Source organism: Macrobrachium nipponense, chromosome 9 (genome assembly GCF_015104395.2).
Source record: "Macrobrachium nipponense isolate FS-2020 chromosome 9, ASM1510439v2, whole genome shotgun sequence".
Classification (NCBI taxonomy): domain Eukaryota; kingdom Metazoa; phylum Arthropoda; class Malacostraca; order Decapoda; family Palaemonidae; genus Macrobrachium; species Macrobrachium nipponense.
Window position 1 is genome coordinate 57,777,003 of NC_061110.1, and position 21,807 is coordinate 57,798,809.

The 21,807-nt window shown below is 39.4% G+C and overlaps 1 protein-coding gene across 2 annotated transcripts in view; it reads left to right on the forward strand.

Annotated features, from left to right (window-relative positions):
- The window catches only part of LOC135217861 (1-phosphatidylinositol 4,5-bisphosphate phosphodiesterase delta-4-like), a 329,361-nt gene that overhangs the window by 35,223 nt on the left and 272,331 nt on the right, over nucleotides 1–21,807 (forward strand). The window contains exon 2 of one of the 2 annotated variants that reach the window (XM_064253878.1): nucleotides 856–1,056. In XM_064253878.1, coding sequence (XP_064109948.1) covers nucleotides 954–1,056 — 103 coding nt within the window. In that variant the 5' untranslated portion in view covers nucleotides 856–953. Of the gene's footprint in view, nucleotides 1–841; nucleotides 1,057–21,807 lie in introns of both variants that reach the window. The other variant, XM_064253877.1, reaches the window with a different exon arrangement.

Consider the following 21,807-nt stretch of genomic DNA (forward strand, 5'->3'; position numbering starts at 1 on the left):
TCACAGGAAAGCTGCCTACTGAAAATGTCATATTCAGAGGCCGGTTCTAATGCGAATAACGAGAAAGCTCGTAGTTGCTGTATATTTAATTTGTATCATTGCAAAAACAAGGATGTCATAATAACGGCAGTAGCATAAGTGCCCACTAAGTAGTTAGACTGTCATATATGATTCAAGTTTCCTTGGTGGAGGTATAGGTATGTCGGCGTCACAGATTGGCCAGTGAAGAACTGTGCTATATAATGTTAGAGAAATAGAGGTCAACTTAGCCCTGATGTTATATAAAGCATGAGGTTATATAATCCAAGATTAAGACTAAAAACAAATGAATTTTAAGTCTTTTTTTCCTTTTATTAGTTTTTTTTTTCTTTGAAATGAAATACGATCGTAACCAGGCACATTTCAGAGACTGAGAAATGTCAATCTTTGCCCTTTCCATAAATGTCCACGGATGCCCTTTCCAGCGTCTACTTTTCCGTAACTCGAAAGCCCGACACGTAAACTGTAGAGTCATGGTCGTCTTATCACTACGAGTATAGATTTAATACACACACACACACACACACACCATACACACACACACACACACACACACACACAAATATATATATATATAATATATATATAATATATATATATATATATATATATATATATATAATATTCTATCATACACACTTGTATATATGTGTTTGTTTTAGAACTTTGTTTTCATTACGCATAAGAAACTTTCTAATTTATACAAATTGCTGCCCGTAGGGTGTTATCTTTGTCAGAAAACTGAAAATATGTTTTAAATTGGAGTAAGTAGCCTGGAAGACATTTGTCTCATGATGCGCAGTCTTCCTTCCACAGAGGAGGCACTCCGCAGTGACTGGCAGCGCCGAAGCCCGAAGGACTGAACAATCCCCATAGCGAGCGGAGAGGACGGGACCCATAGACCGGAAGCCAAGATGAAGGAAACGCTGTTAGGATGCGAGGAGAAGGAGGAGGAGCGCCGTCGGGAGGAGGAGGTCATCACTACTCTCAACTACAAGCCTATCGCCGATGAGTCCGGTAAGTACTTTTCTTCCATGTGACGAAATGTAATGTAATACACTTGATGGAATTAAACTAAAGATGGATCGGTCGTTACTTGGAAGGGTAACGGCGCCGTTGGCTCTTGAGCGTTGATGATGCAAGCAACCACTTGTCTGAGTACCGTACCCAGAGGCTCTGGTGGGGCGCTCATTCTGATAATATGTACTAGTTCTCCAGAGATGTGCCAAGCCTATGATGACCTCCGAGTCGTTGCCAGCCTTACCTTTCTTGGTTTATTTCACGTCATGTCCATTTTGATTTCATTCCTATCTTCATGTTCCATGTTCTTCATTCCCCTAACACTAAAGCTGTGAAAGCTTTATGCCCTCTACATTTCCCATGGTTTAAACGGAGACAACTCCAATAAAGCTTTTATTAATTCTGTTTATTTTAATCTTACTATCAGTTCCTAAACTAAATGTATGACGTTTTAATTAACAATTTCATGTTCTGTGGTGACGAGAAGGCGCCAAGCCACGGGAAATTGTTCAACCGATTCTAAAAATCACAAGTAACACGGCTGTAATATTATCTCGTGTTAATAATCCCTCTTAATGTTAATGCATTATATGTGCAACCATACATTTATGTATGCCTGCTTACAATTGCTTTTTACTAGTATACATACAGCGGATATATTAGACAGATGACGCCCACTTCCTCTCCTCTTCCAATTTTCGAATTTTAATTTGATGGGGTCATGATTTTATGTGCCAAGTTCCATCAGATTTGTTGGCCATCCGTCCTTGGCACCTGCAGCAGTTAACTCGCATCACGGGAATGTGAAGGCAGGGATTTTCTGCAGCTTAAATGCATGATTACTGGCTTCAGATTTGAATGACCTTGGCGAAGTGTTGACTGTGGTATTATTTCTCTTAGCAGACAACACCACAGGTTTTCTTTAATGGAAATATAAGTTTTTGTTAAAGCTCTTTTTGTTATTGTTAGGTGATTTTTGTAAATGTGAATATTAGTTCCATGATATTAAGTTAACGTAATGTTAATGACACCCACAAACATGTAAAGGAACTTCTTTTAAATGTCAGTGAAACAGTGCGCTTGTACACAACATATTCATTTTGTCACGCTTGCCCCAAAACGCCTGTATTGTAAATTCTCTTGCCTCCCCATTGCGCGCCCTCCCCCTGATCTCCAAGGGAGGCGAGTCACGGTGTGGTAGCATCGTCGTATTGCCTCAACTTTATGCATTGCTGTTCGCTGGTGGCAGAATACTGGCCACGATAGTGGCTCAGAGAGACACGGGACCCGACTGCGCTCCCCTCCTGCCTGCCGTCTGCCGGCCCGCTTTGCCAGACGGGGGGAGGGGGAGAGACAGACGTACACGTACGTACTCAAGGTATGTATGTATGTATGTATGTACGTGACCGTAGAGACGGCATGAGGTTGATAATGTTCCGTTTTTTATTTGATTGGGTGATTGATTTTTGTTTTAACAATGAAAATACGTCGCGGACCAAAAGTAGCATTCGTTACAAGCAGAGTAGCTTTAAAGATAGCAGCTTATTTATATATAGAATTAACGGATAACAATACAGAAACATAGTCTGTCTTGTTTGTGTGTGCGTGCATACGAGGAACATGTTTGTCGTGTTCCGCTCAGTTTTATCGGCTTCCTGTAGAGATCGAAGAAAGAAAACGGGCGAACCTGACTTCATAGTTACAGAGTATTTTTGTTGCATGACCTACCCTTCCTTCCTTCCTTCTACTACACATTGGGTTCTTTGTTGCATGACCCACTTTGTCTCGTTGTGCGTTTTTGGAGTTACCGGAGGTCTAGCGTTTCGTGATCAAGTGGCCGCCTTCGCTTTACGTCATATGAATGGACGTGTGGATGAATGGACAATGATTGTGCGCATAAAGAGAAGAAGTTGGAATGAGAGAGAGAGAGAGAGAGAGAGAGAGAGAGAGGGAAGAGGAGCACGTGCAGGAGGCATACTTTGATGTGAATTGATCCCTCTCGAATTAATGGATTTTGCTTGTTGCATGCAGACGTATGCTTGGTTACATGTCTGCTTTCCAACTGCTCTCCTGTCGCTGTAGTCCAGAAAACGTTGACCCAAATACCTTCGTGAGATTAAATTGCTATTTTTGGACCGTTGTCTGAAGGGAAAAAACAGCAACACTTCCGTGGATTGCGGAACCAAAACTAGTTTCTCTTCCTTCTTTTGGACCAATTTAGTTGTTGTTTTAAATCGTTTCATTTTTTATATGGTTATTCTTGCAGACGAGAGTGTGTGTCGACATCAGGCAGTTTTGGCACACTTCAGAAAACGTTTATAATCAAATTATTTCAATTGACGACAACTCGTACCTAAGTTGTTGTTTGCAGTCTGCAATTGTACTTATCGTTTAATGAATATTGTATCTTAGCTTTTGTTCAGTCATCCACATCTTCATGTTGATAGCAGAGAGGTTTTGCTCTCCGTTGAAGGGAGAACGTTCTAACAGATGTCTAGGTAATGAAGCGCCTAAGCACTCGGAGAACTTTGAGAAAAATTCTGTAGATCTTACGCACAAGGTTTGAATTTTTGCATTTATCAAGATGCATTATAAAAGAACTTGATGAATTTAGATCGATAGGTAGAAGGCAGATCTTAAGGATCTTTCAAGAGCGTTTGTTGAATCTACGATCTACCCCCAGGACTATCCACGCATTCAGTACTAACAACAATCATATCACAAAATAGATAACGGTATTCTGTTATCAGGGGATAGATTTAGCAGTGTTAAAACACTATTCAGTGTTTTTATTTAATGTATAAGAGGGTTTAAAATACAGTTGTACCCGAGTGTCAGGGAAGTCAATCACGCAAATACCAGCATATCAGGACACCTTGAAAGGAGTCAATACATAAATCAAATAAGAACAGTCTTTAAGAAGTCATTTATTTTGCCTGTAGAATCCAGGCCTTTGAAATAGCCAAGAAAACTAATGACATCTGATTATGCTGTAAGAAAGCAATTGGAGGCGTTTATTCCACAATGCCAGCAACATTTCACTGTGAAATGAAAAGTGAAATCGGGTCTTGGTAGCCTAGGAACTGATATTTTGCTACCATAATCTCTCTCTCGTTAAAATTCTGATATTTACACCCTTACTATTATAATTTTGTCTTCTGTAATTTTTCCAATGCTGCACATTAAGACACACACACGTGTAATATATATATATATATATATATATATATATATATATATGTGTGTGTGTGTGTGTGTTGTGTGGTGTGGTGTTGTGTGTTGGGTGTGGTGTGTGTGTAAACTGTTTACCAGTTAATAACCTTAATCTCTCAAATCACTTTGAATTTATTAAGAATTATTTGTAGGTTTGTTGCTGTCTGAAGGAAATGGAACATAGGATTATGATTATGATTATGGATTTATATTTTAAAGCGTTGTACATGAAGTCTGCGTTTCGCTTCGCTTCGCTGAACTGCTGTGAAAATCTGACGTTTAAATGTATTTTACTCGGGAAGAAGTTTGTCATCAAAGCTTTTACCGTGACTCTCTCTCTCTCTCGGTATCGAGTGTGTGAAGGAATTGGCCAAGCTAAGTTTACTTATTATTTGTGTTCGTATATTTCAGTTTGCCTTGCAAATACTTTGGTCGGTTTCGGTTACAATTTACAATACATACAAACGGTTTCATACATCAACGGTTGCCACCTTTTGGTTTTCTCTAAAAGAAAACTATGTCTGTCCGTCCGCACTTTTCTTTCCGCCCTCAGATCTCAACATCTACTGATTGATATGTTTCTCATCCACCCTCCGATCATCAAACATACCAAATTGCAGCCCTCTACCCTCAGTAGTTTTTATTTCATATTAGGTTAAAGGAAGTCATGGTCGTGCGTTTGGCACCGCAACAACACAGGCGACCACGGGCCGGGTGAGAGTTTCATGGGTCGTGACTGGGAGTTTTATACAGCATTTTAAGCTGTATAGAAAACTCGATTCCGCCAAAGACATTCCATCTCATTTATTACTTTTCTTATTTTGTAATTGATTTATGTGTACTTAGACTTCCTATATACTATATTTTGATTTTCGAAAATACTGAGTTTTGGGTAGTAGAATAGAAGACCAACCAAAGCCTTTATGTGTTCTTGATATTAAAGGAGAAAAAAAAATTGCCTCTTACTTGTTTTACTTGTTTTACGTTCAGTTACTCTAGTTTCCATTGTGGTTGCTGGACAAAGACAGGAATTTTTATATAGATTTGCCTGTGGCTCCTCTCCTTGAGATGTAGAATTACCTCGTCCAGGCTTTCCTCTGTTTGGAGACGCTCGTTGTTTTCTAACAAGTGTTGAATGAAAGTAGTGACACCAGATCTGACTTTGGATTTGAATTCATGTTGCCATATCTAGTAAGAATGAACCGTAGCATCGCCTCTCGGCTCTTCCTTGTTTTGAAAGAAGTGCACTGGTTAATTAGTAATGACTGAAATGTAAAGAGGTAGTTAGTTGCATAGAATATAGGCTGTTAGAGCAAATGTCGAAACACTAGCAATCTTGGCTAGACCATAGTATAGTATAGTTTGGGGCAGAGAGCGTCTAACGCGGGTCCCTGGGACCATGGTTTTTTTTGAAGTGCAAAATCGTCTGATTTTAATGGGTGTCTTGATAAATTTGGAACCAAGCCACTCCGGTTTGTATAAGGTACAACATTTGTTGGTCATTATGTCTAGCTAGATGCGACTAAGTTTCATCGCTTTCAGTTATAGTGCACGATATGTCGGGTCCTGCAGCTGTTTTACTATTTTGTGAAGTTAGTAGCTCTCCCTCAAGTCGTTCTTTTTGCTGTATTTAGTTAGATGGGAAGGCCTCACTGGTTAGCAATAGCCTAATCAATTACCCATCTTGTGTGTCCATGGAATAATACACCTTGGAAGATAGACAGAGAATCCAAGTCAACTTCACGACAGTTCAGTTAGATTCTCATCGAGTTCGATCACGGTTGGCCACCAAGAGAGAAGACTCGGTGATCTTGAATTTCTTTTCAGTCGTTGTGTTCCAGTGTAGTCCCAGTGAAGATCTCGGTTCTGTCGCTCAGGGATAAATTACACTATCTTCATCATTTTGATATGAATGAATGTATGATTCGAGGTTGTTAGTTATCGGCCGAGATTTTTTTTATCCACATTTTATCTATTTTTCAAGGTTAAAAGTCAATTTAAAGCCACCATTATGGAATTATCTGTAGATTTACGAAACTGAGGTGGTGACAGGTGTCTGGTCTTCAGGATCTTTGTCAGGACGCATAAAGGTTTGAAGATGCAAAGCAGCTTTTAGAGGGATGGGTATTTCATTCCAGCCTTCTCTCTTCCCGGCCCCATCCCACCAACTTGTGTCAGTCCCTCGCTCCTTATCTAATCCAAACGCTTGTTATTCTCTGCTGCCTTTTCATGTTTTAATAAAAATTATGTGTTATAATCTGTGACGTAGAGACCTTTTTACAAATCATTTCCAGTTATGATTACATTTGAGTGCAGTGGCATTTTGTTATGTCGGTGTCGGATGAGTGTACTCTTATGTCCTGTACAGCAGTGCAATGGAATTCTAGTTAAAAATGATAATAATATTAATAATACTTAAGTGTTCTTCATTAGCGTTCAACACACTAGAAGTACAACGTTGACTTCCCAGTCTATATAGTAACACAGACTTATTCTTCCCAAATGGAAATCCCTATTGAACATTAGATACATAAACATTTTTCAAGTCGTATTTTCTCAGTCGTAAAATTAGCAAAGTCTTTCGACTTGGAGGGTAATTTGGTGAGAGGAATTTCAGCGAATTTGGAGTGTAATTTGGTGAGAGGAATGTCAGCGAATTCTCATGAAATGGCGAACTTCGTTTTCCAAGAAAGTTTGACGTGTTTTCTCAGTAAGGAGGCCGTTGTTGGCCCTCGAATTTTCTCTCTTTCTTAAAGGAAATTCGTTAAAGTCATCAGTGGGCCATCAGTCTCTTTTGGGTGCAGTGAGGAAACAGGAAACCTCCCGGATATGTTGCTGTGTTTCCTCCCAGTTGGCAGATTAGGATTGACGGTCTCATGATTTGATATCAAGGCTCGAATGCTTTGACGAGGAATGAGCGCGCATGGTAACTGATCTTAGGAAGTATTGAAGAGAGAGAAAGAGAGAGAGAGAGAGAGAGCTGCAGCAGCAATGGTGATACGGCGGAGTCCCTCCCCTATAGGAGGGAGGGTTTTCCATGGAAGGGAAGGAGGACCGCCCGCAGGGGAACGAGGGAGGGCTGTTAGTATAGCTGCAGTGTAGTTGGGGGTAGTTGGTTGGTGGAGGTTCCTCGAATTTTCTGGAGTTTTCGACCCCACCCATCTTGCCAAGCTGTAAGGAGAGACTTCATGGCAACGCCATAGTGGTTCCAAGAAGAGTTCCCCTTGAAATGACCCTAATAGGTCAACATCAGCTCTCTGCCTAATTATTCAGGTATTATTAAACATACCCAAGAGTTGTCAACCCAAAGCCCAAGGGCATGAACGTGACGTAGCGCCCGTTTTCATAAATTCAGTATACAAATAAATAAATGACGTTCAATTATTAGTAGGTTCATGTGTTGTAAAATGGACGACTGATTGACAGAACAGTCGTGATTAAGAGTAATCATTTCCTCTGCGTTATTGAGTTGAATGACTTCTTCAGGACTCTGTGAGACATCTTCCGACAGTTCCAGTTGAGCGACTTATAAATTGGTTATTTTACGGAGAAATAAAAGAAAGGTAAGAGGGAAGGAATAAACTACAGCGAGAGAATGAAATAACGGCAGTCCTTGTCTTTCATCCCTCTTTAGTGGCTATTTGATTTCATTTCATGTGTAATGAGCGTTACCCATTGCATTTCATATGGTGGCAGATATCTATACATTATGTTGAATGATGGCACAGTACAAGGCCGGGTAAGGGACGGGACATGGTCGTGAAGGACGAAAGATGAGACAGCAATGGTGACATCAGACGCCAAGTCTTTCCTTGATGAATCTCAGTGACTGGAAAGGTGCCCACCTGAATTGAAACGTCGATGCATAATTGGTGAGAGGGTCGATTTTTCCTTTGAAACGAGGAGGAATTTTATGAAATTTCCATTCAATGGTATAAAACAAAAATCTGGAGAAGAAACAGAATTAGTAGTCATTCTAGATGACCCGTAACAACGGAATTGATTATACAAGCCAAAAATTCCTTACAGCCGAAAACCAACTCATATATTTTCTGCAATACTATCTTCCATGGACGGGCGTCATCCCTTTTATAAATTTTTTTTGCCATGGACAAGGAACTGAATGTTTGAAGAAATCTTTTCCTGGCATTGGTTTCAATAAGTTAATTTTTCAGATAAGGAAATCTTGATAAAAGATTCACATCAGTAATGGAAGTCCTGTCCAAGTAAAGGTCAGCTACATATTAAGGCATTTTATGGTAGTTTTCTTAAAAGAAAACTACTGAGATGGCTCTTTGTCTGTCCATCCGCACGTTTTCTGTCCGCCCTCAGATCTAAAAATGACTGGGGATAGAGGGCTGCAAATTGGTATGTTGATCATCCACCTTTCAATTATCAAACAACTACATTGCAGCCATCTAGCATCAGTAGTTTTGATTTCATTCAAGGTTAAAGTTAGCCATGATCGTTCGTCTGGCACTTGTACAAGTGCCAACAACACCGGCTACCAACGGGCCGTAGCTGAAAGTTTCATGGGCCACAGCTGTGGCAAGAGTTTCATACAGCATTATACACTGTAGGGACAGAAAACTCGATAGCGTAACGCAGACTTTTTTGGCGCATTTTTTACTTTGGGGTAGAAAACCATTATTCAGTAGTAGCTTTATTCGGTTGTCTAGCCGCCGATTCGCTTTCCAAATGTAATCCAGAATGAGTCGGATCTAACGAACAAAACCTAGCGTTGACGGTGCATGACGCAAGAGCTGAAACTCTAGAACTCAATAGGGATTTCATGGGAATGCAGTTCAACTCTGTTATTCGTCTACAGGATCATGAGAAAAAGCAGCGTCTCTCTTCCTTTTGAAGAAAACATTCCTAAGAACACACTCACCGGATGCGCTCAGGATATCAGTCTGTTGTCATGCTCAAAAAATCACAGTCGAACGTGAAGTCAGTCTTTGTCTTCCTCGTTCGTTTGTAGTTTGTTCACAAGGCTCGCTCGCTTTGCTGTTCATGACCTTCAGTCTTTTATGCTCTACTTGATTCTTAGGTTTTTCTTGGGTTATTTTTTAGACGGTTTATTTTCTATTATTTCCTGAATATGTATGTAACACCTTGTGGTTACTCATATTTTACGATGAATATGTAATGTGTGTTATTCGTTTGAATTCTAGCACTGTCTTAAAGTAATGACCAGTAAGTCTAGTATAATAGTTATTAGAAAGCGTGCCAAAAAAGGGGGGGGTTGGTGAGGGGGGCTGGGAAGGATTTTTCCTTAAGTCTCTCTGGTGCCATGTTTAGGGAATGTCGGGACAGACAATGGCCCCTCCCCAAAATAAGGTTGTCTGAAATTGCCTCCCTCAGTTGTCGGTCGGATCTTATCTCCGGAAAGTGGTCAGACTGAGCTTTGTCAGTTTCCTGGTTTATATTTTGCCGTTCCCCCCCCCCCCCCCCCGCCCCCCCCCCCCCCCCCCCCCCCACCCCCCCCCCCCCCCCCCCCCCCCCCCACCCCCCCCCCCCCCCCCCCCCCCCCCCCCCCCCCCCCCCCCCCCCCCACCCCCCCCCCCCCCCCCCCGGCACAAGAGGAGCCCGGTTTTCCCCTTTGCTTTAATTTAGAGCCTGTCTCTGTTTCGTTTCAGTCCTTCTTTATTTTGTGCCGTTTCTCTTGCCATTGTAGAAATGGCTGCGCTGTTCACTTTGATTCATTGATTGTTTGCAGGAATATTTTACGTGTATTTTTCTGCAGTCATTCGTGGATTTTCATACTTGTATTGGAATTTAATTTTATATTGGAATCCCATTATGAATTTATGCGCTCATACACATATATACAAAACACTGTACATATGTATATGTGTCTATATCAGGGGTTCTCAAACTTTTTAACTCCTCGACCCCCTTATGAAGTTTCAAATTTTCTATCGATCCCCTAGACTAGCGATTTGATATTTCAACAACAAAAAATGTCAGAATTAATTAGAGTAGTATTAGTTTAGTACTTGATATTCAGTATGATAAAAAAAGTAACACCCAGTAAGAAAATGTGTTTGGAACTTTAGATGTAAGAGTATATGTAATTTAATTCTCCGACACGTTAGTTATTCATCGACCCCCTGACTATTCATAGACCCCTTGGATGACCCTATTGACCCCTGGGGGTCGATATCGACCACTTTGAGAACCCCTGGTCTATATGTATGTATGTTTGTAGCGTCTACGACCTTCTGAAGATTATGTAGATATATCATTCAGTTATTGTTTGAAGTGAGTGAACAATTAACAAAGAGACCGACTGGACTCACTTTGCACTCTTCACTTCAGGTAGTAGTGTTGCTAATCGCTTGAATGATTCCCTATGATCTCTGCTACAGTCTCCCAAATCCAGGTCATTCTTTACTGCTTGATGGAGGTTCGGCCACTTATCTTCGTTCGTTTTCATGTTGCAGGCGTTTATAAACGCTCAGCATATTGTAATGTTTTAAAGTGCTGCATAAATAATGATAGGCTATTCAGTTCTTATGTGATTCGTTTTGGCGTGTGGTCTTCATCACATGAATTGAGGGTTTAGTCACGATCTTTCCTTTATGAATTGGGTGGAGGAGGTTTTCGGGCAGTTTTGTGACTACACAACCTCAGGTTCCCGCATTCCTGTGTCATTTCGTGCAGGCGATTGATACTGCATGATTGTGTTCACGTGTCCGGCCTGTTTGATCAGCCAAGCATTGCAGAGTTGTGTGCGGAATCTTGATACGAAGCCTTTCACTTAGAGAGAACAGTTTCTTCATCTCCCGTTGACACCAGCCCTTCCTTCCGTCCTTATATTAAAAAGAAAGATTTGGATTCGTATAATAGGCTGTTCATGTGGTACACTAGGAGCGTTCTATCAATTTTGGTTGACTTGACTACAAATAATTACGTTTTTGATTGACCAAGCCGTACGTACATTCCCTGCTTCGTCTTGTCTTCCATTTACTCCGCTTAACCAAATTTTCTCCGCGCGACCAAATCACCTGAAAACATTGAGTAATACCACCCCCTCCCCCCCTCCCTTTGCTAAGTCGTGTCTCCACACTTGTCATCTATTAATACCACCCTTCTCTCTCCCCATATACCTATCTGCCATTTCACCTCGACATCTTCACCCTTTTCCCTCCAGTTTAAAAGCGCCAGTTCTGCACTCCTATCAAGGAAAGATTGTACAATAAACCGTTCGTGCCTCACAATTTTGTACACTCCTCTTCTTTTCCAAACCTTTGTGGAATTCCTGGTCATTCCTTGCTTCGCTTATTCTGGGGTTCCCTCCTCTCATTTTCTTGATCAGCTTCATTTACTCTCTAATGCTCATCAAATATATTCACGGTTATTTTCTGCGTTCATCGCTTCATGTTCCTGGCTGCCATTTATGATATCAAATAATGTGATAATCAGATATTTATGAACAATGATGTCTATTACAATTTCTCTTGAGATGGCATTAAAAAAAAACTAAAAATGCGAACCAAATATGGGACAGGCATAATAAGATGAGGAAAACGAACTGGCAGTGAAACTATATCTAAAAGATTTAATATTTGAATTTTAGGCATACATGCAAAGCACTCAGGAAACTTAGGCCAATCAACGCTGAAACGGAAATTGACAATAAAAGTTTTGAAAGGTGTAACAGGAGGAAAACCTCGCGTTTGCACAATGAAACAGTTGTTAGGAGAGAGTGGAAAGTAAAATAAAGAAAGAGAATATGAATGGAGGTACAGTAAAAGAAATGAAAGTAATTGCAGCTAGAGGACGAAGGGACGCTGCAAAGTACCATAAGCAATGCCTATACATTGCACCGCACGAGATGCACTGACGGCACTATCCCCCTACGGTGACTCAATCAATCAATTCAAAGATTCTGTCGCTTTGAGAATGAAGCGTCAAGATAAATATAAGGAGTCATGGAAAGATAGAATGAGATCTGAGCTACAGAGAGCATAACGGACATTATACGGAAGTTCATCCGTAGATGAGATAATGAGGCATGGCTTGGACTAGCGCTACGCGCCACCAAGGGGAAAAATGACATGTCACAGTTCCAACTGGGTTCCTATGGAGGCCGGAGATTGAAGATTTGCGAAGGATAATGCACAAGAAAGACGAAAGTGAATATCGCCATAACCCTATGGCCCCGCCCAACAGGTGACTCACTCGGCCTATATCGACGAAAATGTTATTTTCTTTTCCTTACATCTCACAGAAGTGAAAATGCGGGGCTGCCTTTGCTCGCCTTGGGGGAAATTTCTTCCCACCAACGCGTCCAGAACTCTGCCCATGTCGCTATTGTATCCGTACACACACACACACACACGCACACGGCTTCAGGAAAGTATAAAGAAAGTGCAACAATTAAAGAAAGAAATATTTGCATCAACTTTATGAAGTAAACCACGATTTGGAAAAATTATTTTTAGACGTAGGAACGAGCAAATGTTCGGGATATATTTTTGCAGTTAGATATAATGCTAGTTTCACATGTGAAAGTAGGATAAAAGATTGATATGTTAAATCGACAAGAAATTCTCTCTCTCTCTCTCTCTCTCTCTCTCTCTCTCTCTCTCTCTCTCTCTCTCTCTCTCTCTCTCTCAGTAATTAGAATTGGTCTTAGTCAGTTGTACATAAAGTTGTCCCAGCAAGATGTTTACTCTTGAATTAGAGCCAACACAGCTTTCTGTCTTCCTGATTACATTTTACTGGGGTTGTGTAATTCTCTGTCAGTGTTTTGAGAGAAGAAATGAATTCTTGTATTGTTTGAAGCTCCTCTATCCCCAGAAAACTATGTGGTCAAATTTCTTTTTATTTAAAAGAGAGGAGAACTGAGGAAAGAAAAAACTTCCCAAGATTCTGGAACCGCCAACTGTATCAGGTTTCTGTCATAAAAAGATGCAAATGAACTGAAAATGTCAACAGTGATTTACAATGGCTCACAGACACCAGCCTTGGTCTCCACCGCGTGTTCGGTAGCGTGTTTAAGGTTAAAAGGGTATGAACTTTATGTCAAAGCTACCACATCTTCTGATAAAAAAGAATGTGAGGCGAACGAAGTTGCTAATAAGAAAAAGTATTTTTAAATGTTTAACGCCCCCCTGTTGTTGATTACATCTATCTATCCTCAGTCATTTATTTATTAATAATTTTTCTTATTTTTCTTATTTTTCATATTTTTCTTACTCTGGCAGAAGGAATTTGTTACACTCCTTTCATTAACTTCATCAGGCTTTTTATTCAATTAAATTTTGTATCTTAGTTGTATAAAGATACTGATTGCACATGCATTGTGTTATGATCTTAATGATCATAACACGACTTGCTCCTTGGATAGAGGTTAGTGCAATTTTTATTTTGATGCTGTACATAATTATATTTAATTAATAGTTAAATCATGATTATCGAGCAACGGATCGCGTGCTAACGAAAGATGAACCCGGCACCTGAACGAGAGAGAAGTGGCAATCCCCAGAACACGTGTGTCATTTTACGTCATCAAAACGTTGTCCTTGTGTGCGCATGCGTGGTAACACTGATCCCTCCAATTTAGGAGACGTCACTTTAAGAAATCTTATTGTCAGTCACGGATTGGCAGATCTGTAGTATATTGAGTAAGCTCGCTCTCTCTCTCTCTCTCTCTCTCTCTCTCTCTCTCTCTCTCTCTCTCTCTCTCGTAGGGGGCGCATGGGAGATCAATAGCGGCCGGGTGTCCCTTGGTAGCTGACGCTGGCCTTAGCTACCCTTTAACCAGTGTAGAAGCAACATCGTGCTATATTTTTATGTGCCTCTGACTTCCTTTTGTGAATAAGAACTCTTACATAAGAACTGTAAGGGAGATGACGCGGGTTTAAGAAGACTGGCCAGCACACCAGCTCAGCAGTGTGAAGTATAAACGTGGGTTCTCGAGAGATGCCGTGTTTGTTTACAAGCGGTTGGAATCAGCTGGTACTGCAGTTGTAGTATAAACGTTGCACGTGCTTCGTTTATAGAAGTAGTTTGTGCATTTGTTCCCATAATACCAACGAAGTGAAAGTTCTGTCATATGTTGTATGTGAAATCCAGTGATAATGATCAGTGTGGAAGTTTCGATGCTTAAAATAGTGTACTTTGGAGGTTACTATGAAATCATGCTTTGCCCTCAATTCTGTAGTGTGTGAGTAGAAACCAGTTTGGTCTATAAAATCTAGGAGAATAATTCTAAGTTGTTTCAGGGGAATTCAAGTCAAATATAAAGATGTGTTTGCGCCAGACCCGTGATGGGGATAGGGAGCGCGAAGAGCGCATTTTGATGTGTCGTAGTGATGGAGGAAGTTGAGAGAGAGAGAGAGAGAGAGAGAGAGAGAGAGAGAGAGAGAGAGAGAGAGAGAGAGAGAGAGAGAGAAGTGTGCTGCCTCTCCTCCCCTCAGTTTGTGCTAAGCATTCTCGTCTCAATTTCATGGGCGACCTTGAAAATAAACCACCACAACTCATCTGCAAGTGTGCGAGAAAGTGATGCTAATCGTTACGTAAATGCAAAAAGATCTTTGCATTTGTTCGTGATCATTTCTGCAGTATATTGCCCGTCTTTTTACACATACATGGAAGATGGCCTTCCTATGCAGAGCTGATGTTTATGATACAAAAAAAAAATAGATAATGAATATTGACTTACTTCCTAATAATGCACAAAACAGAGTGAAAGTTCTTTTACATTTGCACAATTTTATTTTATATTTTAAAAGTACGCCTACTGAAATATTTAAAAGAGAACAGAGTGCATGTGTATGAAACCACTCTGTTTCTGCTCATTTCATAGCTGATTTGAGATAATGGCTCAGTTCGCGCACCACTTATGCGGAGGAGGAGATATATTCGGTTTAGAATACTATAAATCAGTCCAGATCTGGGCGCGTCACTCGTTTGGGGGCATTGCGTCAACGTCAAGTCAATCCCTCATTGCCTGGGGGGTGGGGGGCATTCAATCCGTCTTTTTATTTTCTTTTTCCAAAAAGTTGCGTCTTTTTTTCGCGCCATTGCACCTTTGCGTCGCTGGCGGATACGGTAATCTTAACTAATTAATCTAATTTACGTGAAACATCATAATAGATAGGATAGAAAATACTATAAAATAGATATTTCATAATTCCGTTGATATTTTAAATTTATATTTGATTTATTTTAATAATTCATTAATTTGTCTTTGATATTATTTGGATTATTCAATTAAAAGTAAAATTCAGCCTCATCTATTTTTATTTTATTATACTTATTAGTTACTTAGTTTAGTTAGTTTATTAATTTAATTTTTGTGACTGTATCATAATCATAGTATCACAGTAGTACAAACTTAAACTACAATCTATAAACTATTAGCCTAATAGGGTGTAAACGTATAATAAATAAATAATGATTTAAAGAGAAGTAGTTATCAGTTAAGTACGTACAGTAACCCTCTCTCTCTCTCTCTCTCTCTCTCTCTCTCTCTCTCTCTCTCTCTCTCTCTCTCTCTCTCTCTCTCCAAATTTACTTTTAACTAGAAAATGAGAGGTCCCATAATAAACAAATCAAGAAAACAAAACAAAATTAAATTGGTACTAAAGCAAGAGGATTAGATGTGTAATGGGCTAATTACACTGAAAACTTGGCCTTTAGGGGAAAATGACGCATAATTTTATTTGCATTTGCGCCAGCGTCATTGCGACGCTTTTTTAGCTTTAGCGTCATTGTCTTAAGCGTCGATGAAATGGTCGTTCCGTCGTCGAAGCAATGGCGCAACTGGTGACGCAAGTGCCCAGGACTATAAATCACCACTCGCTATAACATGGCCAATTCTCGCAATTTATTGTAATGGATTCTGAGTACTCAACGGTCATTTCTTTTCATAGGTTTCAAATTCTCTCTCTCTCTCTCTCTCTCTCTCTCTCTCTCTCTCTCTCTCTCTCTCTCATTTATTCTCTTTTCTGAAAGTCATGTTGGGTACGTACGTATATATGTAGCTAATGGTGATCGTTGATATGAAATTTGACAAACGTCTTGACCCCAATTCAGTCAGAGGTGCTCGACGGAGTCATATATTGATTATTCATAGTTGTTGCATTGTGCAACTCCACAGCGCAAGCACGGTGTAGGAGGTGATACTACATTTGGATTTCATATATCGTGGAAACACCGATCTTTCTTTTTGTCTTCCATGCATTTCTAGATACAGCAAATCCCAGTGTTTGAACCGAAGGTGAAATTTTATAGTCTTAGGTGCACTGGTATTTTTATATACTGTTAATCCCAGTTTTTATACTGATGATAAGATTGCAGTCTTAGCATAGGCGCTTTCGGCCAATAGAGGCGCACGTAGTATATGCTCCTAGAATGCATCCAAATTCATTTCATCTTCAAGTCCAGTATACAATTTACTTACGTAGTGTTAACGGAAGCTTTCATTAGCATTATTCTCTCGAAAGAAAAGCAGTTATGAAAAACTTAGTGAGCAGACTGAAATGATTCAACCAAAGAAGAAATGGAAGTGTTTTTTTTTTATATAAATATATTGTAAAAGTAAAATTAGATAATGAAAAAGGGAGTGGAATTATATTATGCCTTAAGGAAACCCGATGCTTTACATGTGACGAGCCAACTGTGTACGGTTTTTACATAGCTCTGTGGCATTGGGAAAAGCCATAAATTGTCCCACTTGTCAGACCTTGATGGAGAATATGATGGCGGAAGAAACAGGCCGGAACGTCATTGTCCCTAAATCTCATGTTATTTGTAAACTTCTATAGCTTTTTTTTTTTTTTTTTCGTAATGTACCGTATTTCTTTATTGGGTGCATGAATGTAGGCCTACATAAAAAAAATCAACTTCTTTGCCAAATTAACCATTCTTTGAAGAATTCATCGCCTTTAGTCGAAGTATTAAATGTTCTCAACACTATACTCTGTTTTTTTCCATCTGTTCATCCGCCTGTGGTGTTTGCGCATGGTAACACTGCGTCCCGGGCTTTAAAAATATCCTATTTCGAATATTAACGGTGTAATTCGCATACAGTAAATTATTAAAACACTTTTCAATTACAAATGCACACCAAGATGTCTTTTTATTTACCTAAAAGTTACACATAGCGTAACATTTAAAGCCCGGGACTCAGTGTTTACCATGCGCGACCACCACAGGCGGATGGACAGATAGGAAAAAACAGTGTATAGTAACGCAGCTAATTGCATTCCTAGTATTGGCTAGTCCACTCTGATAAAATTGACTCAGATTATATAACACAAGAATTAAACATCTAAGACATGGGCAAAAACACTTCATTTTGTAGATTGGTGCTCAACCGGTACCGTTATGGTGTCAAATGCATTCCTTTCTGAAATTTTTACATATAATATATATATATATATATATATACTATATATATATATATATATATATATATATATATATATATATATGTATGTATATATATGTATGTATGAATATGAATGTAACATATAAATGTACATTATATATATATATATATATATTATATATATATATATATATATATATATAACACATGTTGGTGTCGGTAAAAATGATCTCAGAAAGGATTTATTCAACACTAGAATGGCACCGGTTAAATAACATATCTCCAAAATCAAGGGTTTTTCCCCATGTGTCTTAGAGGTGACTTGGAGAAAAATGACTTCACAATCAACACAGCAGATGTTTAATTCTTCTTGTGTGTGTGTATTTATATATATATATATATATATATATATATATATATATGTATATATATATATATATATATATATATATATATATAATATATACAGTGTGTGCGTTCAATTGCGCACGTTTGAAGATATATTATTTCGTTACTACTTACCTGTTACTAAACCTGTGGCAGAATTGAAATGATTTTGCAGTAGTGTCATACTTGTATCAAATACATTAGCGCTATGCTTGCTTATATTCAGTGTCTCTGAAGTGTTATAATGAAAGTAGAAATGAGGTCAAGTATAGATGAACCTCTGCCCTGCCCTAATCTATCTATATATGAAAACAATGACTGTTGTCATAAATGTGACTGATCATTGGCAAAGTGAATTTAATAGATATTAAATGCATACGTACGTATAAGCGTACCACGGAAAATAACGTTAATTTGTTACTTGGCGAAGATTGGTTGCAATCGTAATAAGTTATATCATTAAAAAGGAATTCCATCGTGTTACAAAAAAGAAATAAGACTACCTTTTTTGGCCAGTTAATGTTATGTATCACAAAAACCATTTGCTAACGTCATGTTATCATTTTACCATTTTATTTTTTTTTCGCTTGTTGAATACTGTGATGACCTAGATGTTATCGCTTTCAACTTTACACGGACCATCGAAGAAATGGATCGCTAAGCGGGCTCTAGATAGGCCATGAAACGTGTTTCACTTTTCCGTTATGTTTTGGAGCACGGTAGCCAGCATATATAACATGAAACTTTTTTTCTATTGAACGGTAATATGTCGAAGTTTAGCATGTTGCAAATATTCTACATGTCTTTAATACGTTATTTTAAGCAATTTTTTTTTTAAGAAAATCACCGATATCTTTGTCCTCGGTCTGTTTCAATTCGTCATTTTGGTCAACTATTTTTGTTTTCCGTTTTCTTCTTTTGATTATTACGTAATAAAGTAAATTTTATGCTTGACATTGGGACCAACATGAGCACCATCGAATGGAGGCTTAATTTGCATAGACCGATAAAATAAATATACCGCAAAGCTCAAAAGCAATTTGCAAGAGATAGTCATGATGTTCCACACAAGTAATGATGTGAGGACGGACTTCCATTTTGTTTTGATGTAGGATCGTCCGTATATGCTCCAACAATGTGGCGGTAATAAAAAATATAACTAACAAAACACCGTCTTCTGTAATTGTTAAAGATGATGCTGATCCTAATTCAAACGATAGGTTCTTTCAACATCAACGTGTGCCAGGAAGTCGTTCACAGGCAAAAGCAACGGGAGCAACGAAGAAAAAATGCCGGCGAAAAAGCGTGTGAGGTCCTCGTTTTGGAGCTGTGTTGCGAGATCGAACTTTGTTTTAGATTCATCTTTCACACTGAACGTCGATATGAACCACTGTGATGATGTCTTTCATTCATGAAAGCGCTCAGGACATATGAAAATTTGACTTCTCTCGATGATGATCCTGGCGAACTGGTGATGATTTGGTGTCTGTGAGTAAAGTTTCCATGACCCTCATTCATTTTCAGAAGCCTGCTTTTTGTGTCCTGACGTAGATTTGTTGCCGAAGGTACAGCGCTCCAGCGAATGAGTGTACCTCAGTTGGTTCTTGTCCTTTCCCACCCGCGAACTCATATGACCACCTTTGCCCCTTTCGCCGTTCTTCGGTCGACTTGACCTTCCCGTAAGACGACCTTGTCCGAGTGGGTGCGTGAAACTGCGCTATTTCAGAACAGGTTTTCTCTTGGACTTGATAAAGTTAAATAGAATTGAATTAACGTTGCATTGCTGTAGTTTCATCTGAATCGTTTATAATAGTCTTTTCTGTGTGCGTGTTTTATTTTTTTTTTATCCTTTTGCATTCATGCATTAAAGCGGATGCTTTTGCCTTGATACGTGTCCCTGCGCTTTGACGAACGAGTGGCTGGGAGCAAATTAAGATTTTCAGTCCTGTGATGAGAAATGCTATTCTTTGTCACTCACACGGAAGAGGACCTTATTATTATTATTATTATTATTATTATTATTATTATTATTATTATTATTATTATTATTATTATTATATGATTCAGTAGACGAAAACTTATTCACATGGAACACGCACACAGGGCCACTGACTCGAAATTCAAAATTCCAAAGAATGTTGGTTTCAACCTCCCACCTCAGACCCCACACTGCAGCAGTAACTCATCATGATACAGAGCTAGTGATACGTCTGAGGGCATACCACGACACAAACCACTAAACCAGCAGACCTTATGGTTTCAGTGGAATGATTCTAATTTTTATTGTAGATGGATGGGTCAACGTGGACTTGTACCTGTACAAATCTTAGTTCCTGTGAAATACTAGATATTGGCGTTATTTTTATAGCTTCCAGTTGTAACGATTCTGTGATTCTGCAAACGAGGCGGCTCCATGACGTGATTCAGAAGCACGAGGTCATCAACTATGTATATAATTAAGGAATCCGTTTGGAACACACATATATATCATTGTGTGTGTGAGTTGAAGTGCTTTATCGGCATTTTAGGTTTGTTTTGGACATTCTCTCTCTCTCTCTCTCTCTCTCTCTCTCTCTCTCTCTCTCTCTCTCTCTCATCCAAGCTTTTCCAACGTCGTATGAAGCATGGGTATATTAATAATAGGACGAGCAGTGTACTCGTGTCGTCAGAGATGACAGCAAAATAAGAAGTGTCCTTGATGGCAAGTAGCTGCCCAATCCCCGGCCGAGGTATGTACATTACCTTCATTATTCTCAGTCATTCGGAGAGCTGTGGTGAGAGAGACAGGTCTCCTAAATCCGAACATGAATATCATTATCCGAAGCCTGTCTTGATGACATACAGAACAGATGTACTATGCATATATGTTACATTCGTTTGATCGTCTATTCTACAGTGGAGGGTATTGTTACCGACTCAACAACTCTTTCGCGGTTTATTACTTAAGATTGTAAATTTTTGGTGTTGCATGGTCTATCATATCGATCATGTAGAAGTTCATCCCTTTCAGTAAAAGGAATGACGAAGTCATGGTAACTTCTCTTGGCCATTTTCAGTTCAAGGATGGGATTCTTATGTGTTGTCGTAGCTCCTCACGAAATAAACATATCCTTCGTCCTGAAAGAAGGTATTTCATAGCAAAAGAAAGCACTCATGTAGGTCCATGCAATTGATTTCGCGTCAATATGTATTGCCGAGCATATTCGACCATTCGGCACCTATTTCTCTTAAGATATGTATCAAAGTACATATCTTAAGAGAACATTAGTGTATTACAAAAGGTTATTCAAATTCATAACTTGGCTGATGTGAAGTACTGTCATCCTTTTTTGTATTTCTAGATAAAGAATTCACGATTAATGATTTCAGAGTTGGAATACATTTCGTGACAAAACGACCCTGCAATTCCGCCAAAGTGAGTATGGCACCGTCCCCGTGATCGAGTGAGTTGCAAATTCATGTCATGTGAAAAAGGCTGATGACGAAAAGTGACCGTCTTTAGTACTGTTGATAAAAAGCAGTAGTCGTTGTAGTTGTAGTTGTTGTTGTTGTTGCTGCTTGTGTTCTTTTCGCTCATGGTGTGGGTCCTCGCAGAGGAAGTTGGCATCATGCGCCACTACATTTGGCCTGTGGATGTCTTCCTTGTGAGTGCCAGTGGCAAGGCTTCGTCCGTCCCTTCAACTGGTGCGTTTCCTTATCGCCTTCAGACGATGAACACCCGCACTACAGGAAAGAAATCTGAAACCTCGCATTGTTTGGGTGTGGTGGCGTGAGATATTTCGTTGTGCTCTCATGTCTCG